General features: G+C 41.6%; 1 protein-coding gene across 5 annotated transcripts in view; it reads left to right on the top strand.

Annotated features, from left to right (window-relative positions):
• AKAP13 (A-kinase anchoring protein 13) overlaps positions 1 to 19,138 on the top strand; it is a 219,313-nt gene that overhangs the window by 51,241 nt on the left and 148,934 nt on the right. For all 5 annotated transcript variants that reach the window (XM_068410072.1, XM_068410076.1, XM_068410075.1 and 2 more), the window contains 2 exons: positions 115 to 200; positions 11,838 to 11,882. In XM_068410072.1, coding sequence (XP_068266173.1) covers positions 11,850 to 11,882 — 33 coding nt within the window. In that variant the 5' untranslated portion in view covers positions 115 to 200; positions 11,838 to 11,849. The remainder of the gene's footprint in view (positions 1 to 114; positions 201 to 11,837; positions 11,883 to 19,138) is intronic.

The following is a 19,138-nucleotide window of genomic DNA, read 5'->3' as shown; positions in this document are numbered from 1 at the left end:
ATGATTTCCATCCCCCTCGGTGAAGGTTTTGTGATGCCAGCTTGGGTGTTGGGACCCCGCGCAGCCGTGCTGTCCCTTGCACTTGGTGACTCCTTCTTTTTCCCTCTTTTCCAGGAGCTGAGTATTGTGACCGGCCCTGTTCAGTGTGGGAACGACCTGAAGGACATCTTGGAGCCGCTGTACTGCTTCATGCAGTTAAAGTAAGGTTAAATGTTTTGGCAGCTCTTTCAGGTACAAGCAAGGGTTGAGGTGAGGGGTTTGGGGGAATGGGTTTGTCCGGCTCACGTGCTTGACAGCAGGACAGGATGCTGATATCAAAGCACATGTTATAAGCAAATTTGACAAGTTATTTTGTCATAAAATACAGCTTCTTTACAGAAGAAAAAGCAAAAAAGAAAAGGAAAGGGGTGTGTGGTGTTGGCCCTTACATCAACCATATGCTGTGGTGTAAAACAGCACTTAACACTTAAAGCATCAGCTGTTTTTCCCTATTATTTTAAGATAAAACTTTCATGTCCCTGGGGCAGGCACATGGTTACAGACCGTGGATTTCTGTGGGAGCCAGTCAGGATCAGAGCTCAGGTCCATGGGACTTAGGTCCCACCGGCTGCTGGTCGGACGTGCCTCCCGGTTGTCACAATGGCCATCTGTCTGTCCTGGAGCGGTCACAGCATTGAGGCTTCTGGGTTTGTTTTTCTGTTAACACCAGCTTCTTGGTGTGGTGAACCAGATCAGGGGATGGATCTGACCTAAAAGCGAATATGTGGTTATTGCAGTACTGACAGTAGCTGCTCTGACTCATGGAGTTACACCCATTCTCTCCAAAAAGACTTGAATTTGCAAAAACTGTTAGCCTGAAGCAAAGAAGCTGCTAGAGCATTGCTTGGAAATGGGCACTTGCCATGTTTGAGCTCTGTTGAGGGAGGAAAACCACCGCAAGCTGCCTCTTTTCTCCTCCCACTGTCTCTAACCTGTTTACCTTCTGCACTGTCTCGCATTTTCCATGGACTTCCCTGAGAAGACTGGCGCTTTAATGATACTGGGTCCAAATAATTTGGCGTTACTGAGCTGTGGCAACAGCTGGGTGGATTAATCATAAACTGCTGTTACTGTAGAGAGACAAGTATTTATTGTATTTGGGTTTCCTTTTTTCAGTGGGGTTGGGCAGGGGAATTATAGCTATTTTCAGAACTTGAGAAAGAAGTAAAGTCTTTGGCAAAATTATGAATGAAACCTGCTTTATTGGGAAAGAGTACGTGGCTGGCTGAGAGCTGGTCTCCAAGTTCATCATGAGTGTTGATGCTCGTTAGCCAAATGTATGGGGCTCTGTTTAAAGGAGGAATGCACAACACCAGCTGCCATGTAAGAGAAGCAATTTGTGGCTTGATTTGACTTTAGTTTCTTAACTTGCTGCTAATTTCTGGAGCATGGTGAGCTTGCATCAAGCAGTGCTTGATGCTGAGGAAGATCACCATGAGGAAGATGCCAGCCCCTTCCCGGGGGTGACCAAGGGGATGACTTCTTCCTTGCACAGCAGCAGCAGGAGAGAAATCTCTGGGGAGCGCTGGCACAGGCAGCGAGAACTTCTCACCTGACCTGTGAACCTGGGAACCAGCCTCTGCATCACATCTGATTTCTGGGTGTGCCTCCTCTGAAGGAGCCGGAAAAAAAAACTAAACTGGAGTTCAGGAGCAGCGTTCTCATACCCTTTCCTTTTCTGCCTGCTGGTCTAGTATTTCCATAATTGTGCTTATGATGATCATCTTTTTCATTTTATTCATACACTGGTTACTACTTAATGAACTTAATGTTAATGAACTCTGTAACATTTAAAATAGCTGCATTACTTGGAGGGGGGAACAAACACCAGTAATAAAGGGATGTATTTCCACTCCCCAAGCTTAATCCTGCGTTCTAATATAATTGCAGAGAGGTGCCTGGCTGGTGAACAGCTGCACAGCGTGGGCTCTCGGTTCTGCATAGCTGCTTGTCCCCGAGCTGGGGTAATAAATGATTTACTGGGGAGGCCGGGACCTGTGGGCACTTAACCCGGTGATTCCACAGGGACCAGTCTGAGAGGCTACTTTGTAAAGGTGGTTGGAAGTCATGATTTCAGGTGGAAGTGGGTGTCTGTTTGCAGAGTTTGCTTTTTTGAGCGTTGAGCTAGCTGCAGAAAGGCTCCAGCCCAGAAGGTGGGGTAGTGGAATGGGTAGAAACTGCGCTTATTTGGATTTTTATTATTTGATGCTTTAATTTAAAAATCAGATTTGAATGAGTGTTGTCTCTTGTCTGTTTTAGAGATGTGATACTCTCTGGTGCTTGGGGTTTTACTTTTTGTGGGGCGTTCCCTGGACGTGTAGTGTGATACAGTGTCCTGGGAACAGAGCTGCAGCTCTCATTTTTCCCCTCTGGAGATATAGTACCAAGTGACTCCATCATTGCACTTGCTAGGTGAATGATGTGCGTTTTTTGAGACCAGCATGCCACAGAAGGGAGGCTCCAGTAAAATGAGCGTATTCTGTGACACCTAAAGTATTGTTAGAGGAGAATGTTTTTTTCCCGTAGTTTTGTGAGTGAAAGAAAAGGAGCACTTAAGAAGAAACAATTCTAATTTTGCACTGGCAGATGTGGTTGTGCTGTGCCACAGGGAGTGAGGTTGGCACAGGAAGCCCAGAGTTTCTGATGAAGTTTTCCTCTTCTGGAAAAAAAGTGCCAACAGACTTTCCCTGAGTAAGGCTTGATGCCTAGAGCTGCAGAGTGGGAGCATTTGCAAAAGGGAGCCTAAAGGGAAAAGTGAGCTCTGATGTATTTTTTCTTCAGAGAGGAAAAGCACGTTTAAACAATTGGGTACTGAAGCTGCTCTGACCAAAGTGAGAGCGGAGGAGTCTCTTGAATCTTGTCTGATGCCAGTTTTTCCAACTCTTACCTGTGGCTTTAGCAGTTAAGGTTGGTGCATGCACTTGTTAAAATATGCATTGGATAACTACCTGGGTTTGCACATGCTAGGAAATATTTAATAAGATTTGTCAGCATAAAATGTGCATGGTGCTTGGGCCTCATGTAGGCCTGGCCTACTCCAGGCCTGTGTTTTTGGGAACGCAGTGCAAGTGCTGTGGCTTGTGGGACGCAGAGAGAAAAGGAGGGTCTTATCATTCAGCTCTAGGGGCTTGGAGGTCTTGTTTATTTTGCTGAAACCATCATTGCTTCAATGTAGTTCCTGAAGTACACAGTTCTGAGAGTCAGGAGAATGGTAAGGTGGAGAAAGCTAGTTTTAGGGCATGTGCTATATATAGTAAAGAGTTGTTGGAATCAGTAGTAAGAGGCTTTGCTCTCTCTCACTGTGTAGGTAAGGCTGCAGGCATTTCAGTGCTGGTGACAACTATCCATCATGCTGATCCTTTTATACATTTGGGTGAAATACTCCCCAGGTCCTGTTCTTCCCTCCCCACCATTCTTTACCTCGTGCTGCATGTCTGGAGGCAGTGTCAGTCCCATATAATGCATCTTTGCTTTCAGAGGTAACTAGAAACTTTAATGATGCTTCTCCTTCAGCTGCTCAGCTTGATACCCTTTGGGATGGACCCCAGTTCTGCAGAAAATTCAGGTTTTACTTGTCCTTTGAAAATGGGGGCTTTTCAAGAAGTTCATAGTTAAGTACCCAAAGTCAATAATTGCTCTTACAAACATGAGCTGGTTATCATTGAGAACTTCCCCACAATTTACTGCCAAAATGTGTATTCAAACTACAAAGTGTATTGGAAGGTATAAACTAGACTTTACTCATTTGAAGAGGCATCTAGAATATCTGCTGAGGATTTCTGGAAGTTAATATTTGAGCCTGAGATAAATGTCTCATGCATATGTGAAACAGCTGCTCCAGAACCTGTTGGAGGACTTAATTTGAGTATAACATCGTGTGCTTTGCGTACATGCTGCACTTAATTCACGTCGACTGTTAGTTCTTAACTGTATTAGGATGTAGCTACTTGAACTGAAGATGTGGTCTGTGATTTTATTTTATTATAGCAGCATGATAGCTCCTTTTGAAACATAGTTTGGATTTTACAAATTGGTATCTTCAATATTGTTTGCCATTCGTAATATTTTAAAGGAAAATATTGACAAGTGAGGACAGGGTTATATCTTAGTACAAGTGAATGGGTTGACAGTATGTGTGTATTGTAAAATGGGAAATTAATCGTGCTGTGTTGATGACCCTTGGACGTTTACAAAAGGCTGGTCTTTTATTGCACAAATAGATTCCGGACACAGGAAAGAGACTTATGACAAGAGGATGAGATCAGTTTGTATAATTAGAGCTAGTTAATAATCCTTTTACTCTGTTTTTCCAAATTTTACAGTATCTTTCTTTATCTGAAATTGGGCAGATGGACAGTAGAGTGATAGCCACTGTGATTTGAGTTTTGGGAGTTTGTTCTTTATATCTACTAATGGGTGAAGAGATGAGAGCAGGGAAACCAGATGTGTACATTTGAGAGAGGTTGCTGCCTTCCTCTGCTAGGCATAGGGAACAGCGCTGCTTTTATTAACCCTGCACTGCTTCCTCTCTTTCCAGGCTTTGGGTAGGAATTAAGTAATCTATTACATGATTTTTTTGACAATTATGAGACTGAAATGGTGCAAAGGAAGAAACTTAGTCCTGAGGCTATGGGTATTTGGCCAGGTACTCGTCTCTGGAGTAAGACAGGGCAGGCAGAGCTGGGTAAGGGACTTACTATAGCATTAAAAAGGCTTAAGCTTATTTTTTTATGCATGTATGTATATGCTAGCCTGTACCTTAGCTTTGTGTTAAGCTTTGTTATTTTGGGAAGGATAATTGGGATAAATTTGAGGAAGGGAAGTGGCGTGGCTGGGGGTTTGGCTGGAGCGTGGGTGACCCCGGAACAGTGGTGGGTGCAGCCCCTGGGCAGCCCAGCTCCCAGCCCAGGAACAGCACTGGGCCAGTTCCTGCTGCCAGGAAGCTGAGCTACATTAAGCAAAGCGAGTTAATCTATATCCAGAGCATTTTATTAAATAATCAGTCAATTAAATCAGTGATGCTCTGTTAGTTTGTGTTCCAGCTAGGCTCCCAGCCCCTCTGCTGCGGCATAACCTGCAAGTTGTTCTGCTGTAGCAACTCCCTGACTTCTGTTTGGTGGGCTGTTGTATGTGAAGGCCATGGTACTGAGGTTTCCAACATGGTTGAAATAAAAAAAATACGATTTTAGGCTGATTTTGCAATTTAATATGTTCTTTTTCATTTTTTTCTAGGGGGAGAAGGGTGTCGTGAGGTTTCTTTTCTTTCTTTTTTTTTTTTCATCTGCATATGTCTGGTTGTCCCGAGGGTGACTTTGCTGAGTTATCTCCACACCTTTGGAGGCAAGTGATGGTAGAGCCAGGCCAACACAAAATACCTTTAAACCTCCTTTCCATTGCTTGCAGCCAAAAGAAACTCCTGTGTGTTTGTATTTGAATGGCAGCATATGGTTTTGTTTACAGACAGGACACAGCTGGGAAGCAGTATCACCTGTGGAAATGCTGTGCTGCATGAGGGATATATATATTTTTTTTAAGCAATGAATTTAGTGACAAAACATAACCTTCAGCAAGTAACATAAATTCAGATGATCATACACAAATATCTGGGGTTTTTTTAGTTCTTGTCTCAGCTGTGATAGTAAACACAATGCTGCAATATGCTGGTAATTTGTTTGCTGCCACATGTTTGAAGTGTGGTTTCTCGTTCCTCACTTCCTCTCCTTTCCACGGTCGATGGCTTTTGCTGGTGGTATCACTTTCCTATGTGTCTGCAAAATAACCTTGGGATGGATTATTTCTCCTAGTTCCTCCAGCCTTCTATTTCTGATGAGATACGTAAAATTACACATTAGTATAGCTATGGGGAAGGTCGTTCTGCATTTAGTGGTATGATGCCTGGAAGGATGTATGGTCGTCTTCTGTCTTAAGGTTTATTTTAGTCACTGCAATTGCAGCTACTCTATTTACACAAATTTCTCCACACACATCATTGAAGAACTGATTTATGGGTTTATTTCTCCTGCTGAAGCTGTTTGTAGGTTTTGACCTGGATTTTTTTAGTCTCCTTTCATGTGGATTTTAAGGAGAGGGCATTAATACGTGGATTAGAAAGCTTGTTGCTTTTATGAAGGTGAGTTCTGGAGTTCATTCAGTGTCAGTGAAGCTCATGAGACAAAGTGTGTGAGGAAACCTGTGTCTCACCCAACACCACAGTGTGAGAGTAAGTTAGTGCAGATCTGAACTTTGTAGGAAGATACCCAGGAAAAATGCCAAACAAGAAAATATAAGTAATAAAAACCCCTCAAGTCATTGTGTCTTTCCATTTTCAGACTTTTTGCTACAGGTGAAAAAGAAAAAAAAAATCAAAACCCCAAATCAAGAGGGGCCTTTTATTTAAATAATTGTGTTAAACAAAAAAAAGCGAGGAGTCTGGTGATGGGTAATGCAATGCAGTAATGTCATATACCACTCATAAGAAAAGGGGAATATTCCAGCTCAGTAATTCCCTTGACACTAGGGGAGAACAATAAACTTGTGAAAGACGTTGCTATTTTAGTTCTCTTTGCATGAAATTCATGGCTCCAGCAGGAATTCATCTGTGTATGGCTGGTTGGTCTTCTGTTCGGTCCCCCTACTTGCTGTTTCCCCATCTTTATTTATCTTGTATCGTTTAGAGCAGAAGCACTTTAGTTCCTGAAAGTCAACCCCCTGGATACTTCTAAGCACTTCATAAATTAACATTTTGTAAAACCAGAGTGTGGGGGAGTGCCCTTGAGGACACTGTGCTTTGTTGAATGAAAGTGATGTGTTTTTGGAAGCTTGATTTTCTTTTTGTAACGCGGCCATATAGAAGGAAGTGGTTCAGCTCAAGGAGGGGAGTGGATGTGTGCTCCCGGGAAATCCCTGGGTTTCTTTAAGCTCCTTTTACAGCTTATGGGTTGTTTATCTACAGGGTGAGGATAGGCTATAAGGCAGGTTGTCTCACCGTGGGTATATTTATCGGAGGCAATGTTATAGTACAAAAGAAAGTCTGTTTATAGCTTACTGTCTTACAGATAACCAGCATAAATAGGGCTTCTCTAATTTCTATGGGATATACATAGTTTGAACTACCTGGTGAAGTGTTACTCCAGAGCCTTGAAGTCACAAAGTTTAGTCCTTTCAAGGACTGCAGTCCTTACAAACCGCTGTTACAGAATGGGTTTGTACAAAGTAAATTCTGTTACATTTAAAAAAAAAAAAAAAAAAAATCCTCCCTTGCCTTTCAGCCTGTCGATGCTGTGGTGCGGTCCCCTTTACAGCTGGAAAGCCATCCTGCTTTCTCTGCATTTCTGCTTATCTGTTCGAATGCTTTCCATGCGATCTGTAACTTCATCAGATTCTCCGTGTGTTTTTTGGCTGTTCTTTCCTACCCGCAACCACAAGCTCTTTATGGCTAAGACTGGTTTTCTGTACAGCTGGGAGTGCATGGTTAAAGCTTTGCAAATACAGATCATTGTTTCTAAAATCAAATGCTAAAATGAAAAAAAAAAAGTGCTGAGATTCAGATAAGATTCAGCAAAGCTTAAACTTGAAGTATATCTAAAACTGAAGTTTACCTAAAAAAAACCTTAAAACTGAACTTGAAAAGCTTGAAAAAAACACTTAACACTGAAGTGTATTTAGTGCATAAGGGAGAGGGAAGGGGGTAGGTGGGCTTTCCCAGACATACCACATGGATTATGTGCCCCTTGTCCTCCTGCTTGTTGCAGCCCTCGTTGGTTGTTGGAGTTGAGAGTGGTCGTTCTTGTTTCTGCCCATCCTGTAGCTCTCCTTTCTGATTAAAAAAAAAAATAAAAAAAATCCCTAAACAGACTACTCTGAGGCTAAGATCTAGAGAGTAGCATGATGTTTTCTTTCTTATGTACTCCTGGTATGCTTCGTGGAGCAAAGCAGCAAGGAATGGATGCTGGGATACACAAACTGGGTGGTGAAACTGGCGTTTGATGTAAGCTTACTGCCCTGCTAACCTTACTGGGGGACCACTGGCCTCACTTCTAGATTTGTCCTCAAGATACACTTTATCTGGGATGCTTATAAGAAATAATGCAACTAATTAAGGTTAAATTAAGCGGTAGCTGGGAATAGTGGATGGAAGAGGATTTACTGCTTCGGCACTTGGTGTTTGTATCCCTTCCCATTGCCTGTGCTTGTTTGTAAACTCTTCAGGGCAGAAACTTTGTTTGCATTGACATTTTTACAGCAGGTAACCAATGGAGCCCTAATCCTGGCTGAGGTTTTGGGAACCACAGTAAAGCAAATACATGCTTTTTTTTTTTCTCTGTTACCATACCCAGAGAAATCAAGCATAGTCATTTATACTCATCCATGGAATTTTGTGCAACATAACACTGAAGTTCTCTAGAAGAGACTTTAATGCAAGTCACTGTATTAATTCTTTAATGCTTAACAGAGCAGAAAGGTATCCTTCCCATTTTGAGAAGACTTAAGTAGCTTTCAATTTTACTGACCTATGCAGATCTTTATAATGTCTAAAACCACTGTTGCTTTTAAGAGCTTGAACCTGGACTTTTATTTCATGTCCTACTTTCAAATTTGCCAAAAGCAAGAGATTTCACTGTGTTATCCTAACGGGAAAAACCTAATACAATTGCAGAAACATTGCAAGATAAGTGTCTGGATGACTGTAGAGCATGTGATAAACCTCCCAGATGCTGAAATTCAAAAGATTCAGCTGTTTGCAAGAAATAGTATGAATGTTTTAAGTACAGGCAACTGCTACTGGAGCAGAATCTGCTGGCTGCCCTGAGGGTGCCCGTAGCATGACTTCTTGTGCTGAGTGGGAGCTGGGCAAGGGAGGTGGGATTTGTATTTGCCCCTGTTCTTGTTAGTTTGGCTTTCAAGGCAGTTCATGTGCAGTCCTGATTTCACAGTAGGGCCAGGTGTTCCCTCTGCAGGCTGCATTATCTGATAGAGCAAGTGCTGCCTGCCCAAAATGATAGAAATTGCTTTCTGGGGCTCAGAGCTTGAAGGATATGCTCCTCTAATATAGGAGAAAACACAGTTTAGCATTTTTTTCTTTTTTTTTTTCTTTTTTTTCCCTTATTTTTACACTTAGAGTAGTCCAACTTACTAATTGACTATATTAAGGTCCTTATGAATCTTTGTTTGATTATGACCAGTATGGTCGGTCTTTTGTTTTCCCTTTTCTTACTCTATTAAAGTTTTTGTTAAAGTTTTTCAGAGGCTGCTCCCTGCCTATCCACTGGTTAGAGAAGTTCACTTGTGTAGAACCCTAAATTTAGTCCTTTTCTGATTCAGGCTTATCTGTCACTCTGTTTTTCTTATATGTTTTTACCAAAGCACATCCTAACAAGATGAAATAAAGTATCTTCCAAACCTGCCTCTCTCCTTGCAAACTAAGTTTGCATCCTTTGAAAAATGGACTGACATGTATTATGAAATGAGAAATCATTTTAAGTTACTGATGTAGGGGCCAAATGCAGGGGGAGTGAAGTCTCCCTGCAGGAAGTATTTCCAGTATTTTTCTTTTCTTGTTTGACAAGACCAAGTTGTTCAGCTGTGTCACCTTATTTCACTGCTGCTGTTGTGCACTTCTCTTGCCAAAAAACCCCAACAAAAACTGGTCATGAGTTTCAACTCATAGGCCTCCCTTTTTTGATGAGAAGTGTCCATATTCTCCCTCCCTTACACATCAAGTATTTCCTTCTTCTGGACTCTGTGACTTGTGGCACTTTTATTACAGCCAAAACCAGCTCTACCACAGAAAGAGGTTATCTAGTGGGAGTTTTTAATGCCAGCTCATCCTTTCCTGATCTGTACGTGTCTTTCTCGTCTTTTCCATTTCTCTCTATTCAGCTGCTATCAGGCATGTGCCAGGAAGGTGATGGAGCAGGACAAAATGGTCTGCGCTTCCGTCGGATGGCAAAGATCAGAGGATGCCATCTTACTTTATTCCTTGAATTACAGGAACCTAAATGCTCTGTTGAGGGCATGCTCTTCTGCAGCTGATGTTTCATACAGACCATTGATACCTTCAGTGCAGCCTGTTTGAGTACAGGAAAGCTCTTTTTACTGGTTTCCACCAATGGTCTCAAAAGGAACATTCTTACTAATACTCATATTGTCTGCTCCATCAAAAAGGACTGGTGAAAAACTTCTTCAAAGGAGCTTGGGCAGTGTTTGCACGTTGGGACTTTGAGCTGAAGTGTCCTGAGTGTATGAAGTGTGTAACGTAACAGCTTCTCACTTTGGATAAACCCAGCAGCGTAGACCTGGTGATGGAGCACATGAACTGTGGTTTCTGCTTTTTATAAGAGTGCTGATGGCATCTTGTACAAAAATCGTGAAAGCAGGGAGGGGGCTCATGGCTGATCAGTCCTATGGCATTGCAACCCAAATGTCAAATAAAGCATTAGTTTTGGTGTAATACAGGTCCCTCCATGGCTTTGCTGAAGGGAGTAGGCTGAAGCACCAGTGAAGCAGTCAGTAAGAAAGGAGACAAAAGGTCCAGCTTAGATACCTGATTCCTCCTGTCAACACCTCTCAGCTTCTCAAACCTACATCATTTTAAAGCAACTGGTACAAAACCACTTCTTTGTAAAATAAGGAGAGCATGTGAGGGAGCAAGGATAGCTGGAATCAGCTAAGAAAACTTAGGCTGTGGTTTAATTTCTGTCTCACTGAAGGCAAACTGTGGGATTTGGAAGGGAATGAAGTATGAACAAGATCCTGTGTTTTCTGTGTGAAAAGCAGAGTGGTATTTCATCCCTTTTTAAAAAGGGTTTGAAGTATTTGCAGAGTATTAACAATACTGCAGACATGAGCAACAGCAGAAATTCCATTTTTAATTGTTTTGCATTCCTTCGTCTTAGGATTCTGGACTGCTTAATACACACATTAAATGAAAACTTACAGCTTTCATTTAGGGTGAATATTTTCTACTGCAATGGAGTAACTAATGCACATGAAATTCTGATTCAACCAATTCAAAGCTCAATACAAATAACTTTCACCAGGTTATATAGAAACTCCAGGGGAAGACCTGAAAGAGGAAATTTTCTTGACTAAAATCACCTTGGTAGGATGAGTAACAGTATTTGACTATGAAAAATGCTGATGCAGAATCATGAGCAAAATCATGAGCATCATCTGTTCTGGAAGTTTTCTCTCAGTTTTGCAAGGAGCATTTTTAATAATTTGATTTTTAAATAGTTTTGAAATGTTTCTTGAACAAACAATCCAGTGGGAGGGGGAAAAAAAAGGCACCAAATTAACTTGAGCAAGGTAGTATTTGCCAGAGTAATTGGTCTTCTCCAATAGCAGAGAGAACTACAAATCTTTACAAACATTTTTTGAGTGGGAGTGGGGGAATGTGTGGACAGATGGCAATTAAGGGTTAATAACTGTCATAAAATGCAGATACGATGCGAAGGTTGCTAGGAGGAAAAATGAACTGAGGTGGATGTGAAGAGGAAGCGATTTTCACTTCGGGTATCCTCAGTGCCATCATTGCCAACAGTTCAGATGAGCACCTTGCTCTACAAATCATTTTAGAGTTGTCTTTTCTTAACGTGAGCAAAAATTAAAAAAAAAAGTGACAGATCCTCTTTGATCTGAAAGAGAGAAAATAGAAAATTTTGTGTAAAAGTGACTATTGGAAAAAATAATGTAGAGGTGCTAATACGGCTTTGGAAGTGTAAAATTCTGCAGCATATGAAGTAGCACTTAAAATTTTACAAAAGTATCTTAAATTTGTCTTTTCTTTTTTGTTTCAGTGTTCTGAGGTCATGAAACTTAATCCACAGCAAGCTCCGTTATATGTGAGTACAAAATTTAAACAGTTTTTTCCTCTCGCTATTCACACAAAATGCTTCCATCCACCCTTTTTGGAGATGCTGCTCCTTTTTTCTTTCATCCCCAAAGACTTTATTTGTATTTGTTGAATTGCAAATGCTCGGTGGTAACGCTCAGGTAAGTCACAGAGCTCCTCTGTCTTTCCAGCAGACAATTTTAAAGAAGTTTTGAGACATGTTGTAATGCTGTCACTGTGCAGCCATCCCCCTGCTTTTATTTTTTTCCTCCCAAAAGCGTGCTCAAGCACATGACTGAGCTCTTGCGACTTGATGTGTTGAGAGGCCATAAGAAGCAATTGCTTGTGTGGAAAATAGGGCATCCCGGTGTGCAGTGCTTGCCCACTGTGATAATATTTTTCTGGTTGGAGTTTTAAACGTGGCAGGGAGGAACTGGAAGCAGCAAACAGCTCGGCTGTGCTGCGACTGCTGTGGCAGGGAACGGTTTACGTCAGCCTCCTGGAAGCTTGTAACCTCGATGGCTACATTAATAAGGAACAAGCTTCCTCTCGCTCTTGAATAGCAGCTTTGTTGCGGAACATGGGGACTGTCAAATTAGACCTGGATTTGTGGGGGTGTACGCATGTGTGTTAAATTTGTGCCAAAGCTGCCAGCCAGGTTTGTAACCGTTTGCTTTCCATATAGCTTTGTCATGCTCAGAGCAGGCTTAGCTGATGAAGTTGTCCTGTGCTTATGGTCCTACCCACAGACCTCACTCACCAGGGTAGAGCTGGATGCAAGGATGGAAAATTTGGAGGGAAAATTGCTTGCAAATGTGGCTTTTGAGGGGAAGGAAGGAGAAACAATTAGAGCTGGTGATAGACCTGTATCTTGGAAAGCGTTGTGTGTGGTAAATAATGGATCATATTGACCTTTAATGCCATGGAAGCTTTTAGATTTTGTCTGCTTTAATTACCATCTGGAAGTTTGTATTGGGATTTATTCTCTTCTTACTGTACTAAGTCTTGTGCTTGAAGCAAGATTAAAACACTGCATAGGGTGACCTGATTTTGAGAGAATGGCTTTTCTGGAGTACACCACCATATTCTGTACTACTGTGAAACTAAATGTTGCCTGGAATTTGTTGAATCACAAGCATACTGAATGCACCTTGACTTTGAAGAAACTTAATTTAAACTTAGGACACGTGAAAAGAGAATGAAACTTACGTGCAAATATATGATATAGATGTTACGGTAGAAACACATGAGTGGTAGAAAGCAGGATAAAATTATCCTTACGTCTTTTGACCAGTGTATGACTTAACTAATCTGGAGGCTTTGTTTTCATAGTCTTATCTTCTGACTTAGTTTATTTTCCCACCGTTTTGTGTGGGTTTGTATTTAATATGTAATACTGGAGTGCTATACTTAAAAGTCCTCATCCCCACGTGATAGTGAGGAGGACTGGGCTGAGGTCAAATGTAGCCCGATGTAAAATAATGATTATATGGCATTCAGTTTAGTGTTTATTTGCAATGCAAATAAGTTGATGACAACACTATTAATACATCAGTGACTCCCTTTTCTCTCTTCCTCCTCCTCCCCTGGCCAGGTATGTACGCAAATCAGCTCTTTCAAACACATTCAAAAAGGGAAACTAGAGGACCTTGAAAATACAATATTTAGTCTTCCCGTTTGCTCTCAGTAAAAATGCTTTGTACTTTTTAAGATCAGTTTTGTTTTCCACAGGTTGTTAATTGACAGTTCAGCTCATCTCAAGTTGTTAGGTGTCACAGCCTGTAATGATGAGACTACTGGCCTTTGTAAGTGTAAAGAGAAAGAAATAAGGTGGAAAACACGTCCTGTATTAATAATGAGTGTTGTCTTTTTGTGATTAAATAAGTCTGTCCCATTTAAGCGTTGTCTGATTGTTCACTGGTCAATGAGGTTGCCAGGAACCGGAGCAAAGCATTATATTGCTGCAGGTTTGGGCTGGGACACGAGCTGAGCCTTTCTCTCCAAACAGATGGCTTCCAGCTTGTTCGGTTGATCCTGCCAGGAGCGTTGTATCTCTTGCCCAGAGCTGTTCGTTACCTGCCATTAATACTGCTTAACGGGCTTTCCCAGCCCCGGAGCTTGGTGCTGCTCACAGCAGCATGGTCACGGGGCAGAGGAGTTCGTGCCAGGAGAGATAGAGCAGTGAAGCGTTCCTCAATATAGCACGGGGAAGGTTCACCACGGTGTGAAACCGTTAATGCTGGTGCTTAAACAGGCTCTAGGTCAAGCAGCTATCCTGTCTGTACCACTGTCAACATGTAATTGCCTTTATAAAAGGCAGTGTTACTTTGCAGAGTCTATGGCTTAATGCTGGGTAGTGAATTTGAAATAAAGATGTTCAAGCCCACTTCCTCCTTCCCTGGGTATCTGGATGGGGTACTAACATGAGCTGCTGTCTTGCAGCCAGCAGTGATGTTCTGAAGTGGGGTAGTAGAGCGGGAAAGTCATTGACAAGGTCTTCTGCAGTTCACGTAACTGTGGTGATGAAGCCTCAAGTTCTCCCTATTGCAGCAGTGGTCTTAAACTTTGTGATACAAGCTTGACTTTGATGCAGAGGTGGTCTCCAGAGCCATAATGAGCATAGCACAGGGAGGGTTTTAACAGAGAACGAGCTTTATCTCCCAGCTTTTTCACTAGCACGGGTTAAGGTTACAAAAATAAGGTTACAAAAAGCAACTGTCATTTGGCTGGATTGAGTGTATCTGATTTCTGTTGCTGCTGCTCTCATGGGTCGTCGTCTTTCCAGTGTGTAGTTATATAGATCATGCTTTACATAGTCTTTGGTGAAACTATGGATATTCTGTGGAAAAAGGGATATGCTGTAATACAAGGTCCTTAATATACATTGATTTCTTCAGGTGCATTTTACTGCAGGATGTGCAAAAAAAGAAGTCTGTGTAGCTGGACAGTCCTTTGGTTGCCTGCCTCAAACCGTAGTCAGGAACATCTCTATTGATGCACAGATGCCGGATTAAATCTAAAACTGTTTTACCTACATCCCTCTTGTATTTCAGTGCTGTTCCATTGATATGAGAACTCTGTTGAGCACAGTGTAGTGGATGAAGGACAATGTTTCAAACCTTATTTCTGATCTGCCTGGGGCTTTGTGCTCGGGAAGCCCAGGGTCTCCAAGCTGAAGGACTGAACAGTTCCATTTGCTGACAGGGCCCGGGTGGAATGGGAGGGTTGCAGAAGTCTTTGGTTGATAGGAGATGGGAAGTTAGAAGCCTCAGTTTTGTTTTTGTTAAATACTTGCAGTGACCTCACTGATCATCACCCTTTTATAAAAGTTGTATCTCTCTACCAACAAAAGCTGAAATTTCAACTTGAGTATTGTAAGGTACATCCTAGCTATTGTCAATATATTATTGGAATATCCAGATCATCAAGGAATATGCAGATAGGAAAAAAAGGATTAACATTGCTCTGAACAATGGAGGTTTATTATTAAGTGACCTTTTTATTGTTGTGATTCATTAAGGTCTCTGTTTATAAATGAAGTCATTTAAATTAGTCACTTAGCTTGAACTCAACTGTTGCTAAGATTCAGGCAAGAGACAGAAAACGGGAAAGAGCTTTGTAAAGGTGAAGTGTTGATCTTTTTATCAATGTTATCATTACTTGAGAATCCAGAAGAGTATTCAGCAGGAGATGTAATTGCAAAAGAATCAAGGGTCACAAGCTGTGTCCTTATTTCTAACCAAACTTTAATAAATATAGAGTGCACATGAGTGAATGCTGAAGGTTGAGCTGCATTCAGTGTCCTGAAAATCTTACCTCAAAAGTGACCTTTGTGGCTTCCCATTTCAGCCTTTGCTAGCTATAGGATCTTTTTGATGTTACTGATCGTTCTTCTAACCCACTCACATCTCCTGCCACTCTGAAATCAATGTTTTGTTTTGTTTTGTTTTTTTTCTTTTTAGAAGAATAACCTGAGAGCAGTATTGGGTATGAATGTGTTGGAACAGGACTGGAGTGGCAGGCAGGGGATGAGCTGGGAAGCGTTAAGTGTCATCTTCTCTTGATTACTACCAAGGCTACAACCTTAGATCTGCCTTTAAGACAGGAATGTTTTTTCATGGTGATAATTATCAGTGGGTGTGAAATGGAAAAGATTAGCAGCTGGAGAAGGATGGTGTATCACTGCAAGCTTTTTTTTCCTTTTTCCTTTTTCATTAAAAGGAATAAACTTGTTTTAAATCACAGCACTCCTCCTCTGCTTGGTTTGTCTAAGGTATGCCCAGGTTATTTGGAGTGACAAACCCAACTGTGTCATAACTGGTGATTGCATGGGAGGGCAAACACTTAATTGATAAAAATGCTCCCATTGACTTTGGTCTTTAATCAGCTCTGTGGATGGAGTCTCTTGTATAAACTGCCACTTACGAGCTGCATAACCTGCAGAGTTTCTCAAGGAGAATTTTGATAGAGATGAGAGCTCCTACTTCCAAGCCAAAATGCCATGCAACTTAATGAAGTATGAACTTCAAAAGCCTCAGAAAGAATGCATTGACCCTCTCTTAATATAACCTGGGTTTTGGGTACAGTAGGTCCTCTCTTCTGTTAATGAATGAACTACTGTAGATTTCCTAGTGTGTCCTGCTTTAATCTAAAAAGGGAAGAAAAGGATAATGCTTATAATGTTTTTCTCCCACTTACATATTTCACACAGAATGATGCCCTACTGAAGTGCACTGTGTATTCCTGAGAAAAACAATTGCGATAACCTTTGCTGTTCATGTTTTAAGAAAAACCCCTCTTTTGAATAAATATTAACGGATTAAAAAAGTTCACAATACAGAGAGCTTGAGGCTTGTGGCAGGCAGTGTCTGTCCCAAGTGCCGTGATTCCCCGTGCCCGTGAGTGCAGCGAGGTGCTGTGCAGGCATGTCTGCCTGGCAGCTGGGTTGTTACTGTGGCTGAAACCATCTTGGGTGTGACTTGTGCACTATTGTGTGCTAGATAATTAATGATCTTCAGAAATCTCTACCAAAGGGACAAAAGGACAAAATGAAATACCTTTATAATCCTACAGTAAAATGTTGTCATGAGGTTGGCAGCTGTGGTCTAGTTACTTTTCTACTAACGCTGAATTTGTTTGCTTAGTGGCATCTATGGTGACAAAGGCCACTGGGATGCCTGAATATCTGAGATCAGTCCAGCAGAAAAAGTAGAACATACCTCGCATGCCTTTGATGTGGGAATTTCTCACGAAAAATCAATATACAGAAGCCCTGTTGTACTTTCTCTCAAGGTCTTTAGGCAAGACCCAGCCTTGATGTTTAGTTCAGCTCTGTGGTGAGAGGATCTGATAAACTGCTTGTCTTTTATTTGTTGGGTACTTGATTTCTTCTTAATGACAAAGTAGTTTTCTGCCCCACCTTCAAAACTTCTTTGAATTATGAATGAGTGGAAGGCCTCTGAGTACCTTTTACAAATAAAATATTTGCTTGTGTTGCTTGTGGAAGAACCTGCTTCTTGGTTGGTTTCAAGAAAGTTGGTCGGGGCGCCTGAATAAACTGATTTTTTGAGAGAAGCACATTGCAACTTGTCTGGTTCTGCTTTCATTCTTCAGGCAAAATAGTTTCCTCGCTAAACTGTGCTTGACCTCGTGTTTTAAATCTTTATTACTTACGTCCTTGATCCAGATTCTTTTAATCTTCCACTTCCCAAATTCTGGTCTGCATCATGCAAGAAGTCATCTCTTCTGTTGAAACTGGTGTCTGGCAGCTGCCACCTGAGCTCTGCACCATGCTCTGGCAAGCTGCCTGCTGCTTCCCAGTTCCCAAGTACATAAATGAAGACTTTAGGTTGCACACATTGGTTTTCACAAGGCTGTTTGCTTGACTTGCTTCTCCTTTGTGAGGTGTTTGCTAGCTCGTGAGATCTGTGCGATGTTCGTATAGGAATTCTTGTGAAATGATCACTTCTGTGCATTTACTGAAGGCAGCTTTGGCTGGAGAAATTGGAAGAGGCCTCCTGACTATCAGCATCACCTTCCTGCAGGATGAGCTATTGATTAAATTGCAGCTGAGAGGCCCCTTCTCAACACTTCTTCCATATTATCTGAAACTGAAGATGCTGGTTATTTGGATTGCAGGTCTTCCTCCCATAATTATCTATTTGACCTTTTCTTCTGTGATCCTGTTTTGTGGGTATGAATGTGCTGGTAAACAATAAATGAACTAGCTTTAACCAAGTCTGGAGCACTTGTCTGAAATTCTGCCCTTAAGTCACCACTGCTTTGCAGCATTACATGTGAACTTTAAATAGTACAACTTCCAGAAGAAAGATGCTGGGGCTGGTACAAGGTAGGGGTGGGAAAGCAGAGGAGACAATGATCCCCTCTTTTGGGGAGCTATTGGATTGCTTCAGCCTGTTTTCTGAAACTGCAAAAGGAATCTTTACATTGTCACACTAAGAGTTTTATTAAAACTGGGTGAAATGACAACTCTTAGGCTCTGGATTTAGGGTTCTTGATTTCTTGTGGTAGCCAATGAGCTAGTTAATATCTGGAAAGATGCTACAAGATGGCATCCCATCCCCAGTGTTGGCTGGCACTGTTGCCTCCCTTCCTCTCAGGAAGAATGAGCAACAGAGATCAGGACATGGAGAGGATGAAAATACTCCTCAACTACTCTTCCTCTGTGGAATGTGTTTATATAGAGAGTTTATAAATATTCTTATGTTACCTTTAGAATGACCAAACAAATTTCCCAGCTTATCAATCAAGATACACACCCCCACTTTATTTTCTGTAACAAAGTGCTGACAGGCGTTTTGTTAGACTAGAGGCAGTTCTGACCACAAAGCTGATGTCAGAGTAGTGGTCATGAAGATGTTGATTTGATGAAGTCATGATGTCTTCCAATAATGTCTCTGATCTCCTGCGCTCTACCCGCAGTGCCTCCGTCTGCTTCTGAAGATTGTGCTGCATGAGACGTCCCTGCAAACACTCGTCCTCCGCCTTGCTTAATAAAGCAATGCCATATTGTGGCTTAAGTGGAAAATAAAATAAATGGTGATGAATTGTTCTGTGCAAAGAGCGATGCTGTGCACTGCCATCATGTGGCAGTTCTGCTGCAGGACACGCTTGCAGGGCTGTACCCGCATTTGGATCTTTGTTTCTAAGTGTTTCTTCTAAAAGTTGCAGAAGTTTCATCTGTCTAGTAGTTGTGGTTGCGAGGAGTACTTTTTCAGTAAGATAAGGGTTACAATGGTTTCTATT

Source organism: Nyctibius grandis, chromosome 11, assembly GCF_013368605.1.
Source record: "Nyctibius grandis isolate bNycGra1 chromosome 11, bNycGra1.pri, whole genome shotgun sequence".
Lineage (NCBI taxonomy): Eukaryota > Metazoa > Chordata > Aves > Nyctibiiformes > Nyctibiidae > Nyctibius > Nyctibius grandis.
The sequence above is the reverse complement of the archived record's forward strand: the minus strand, read 5'-3'. Positions and strand labels throughout refer to the sequence as shown.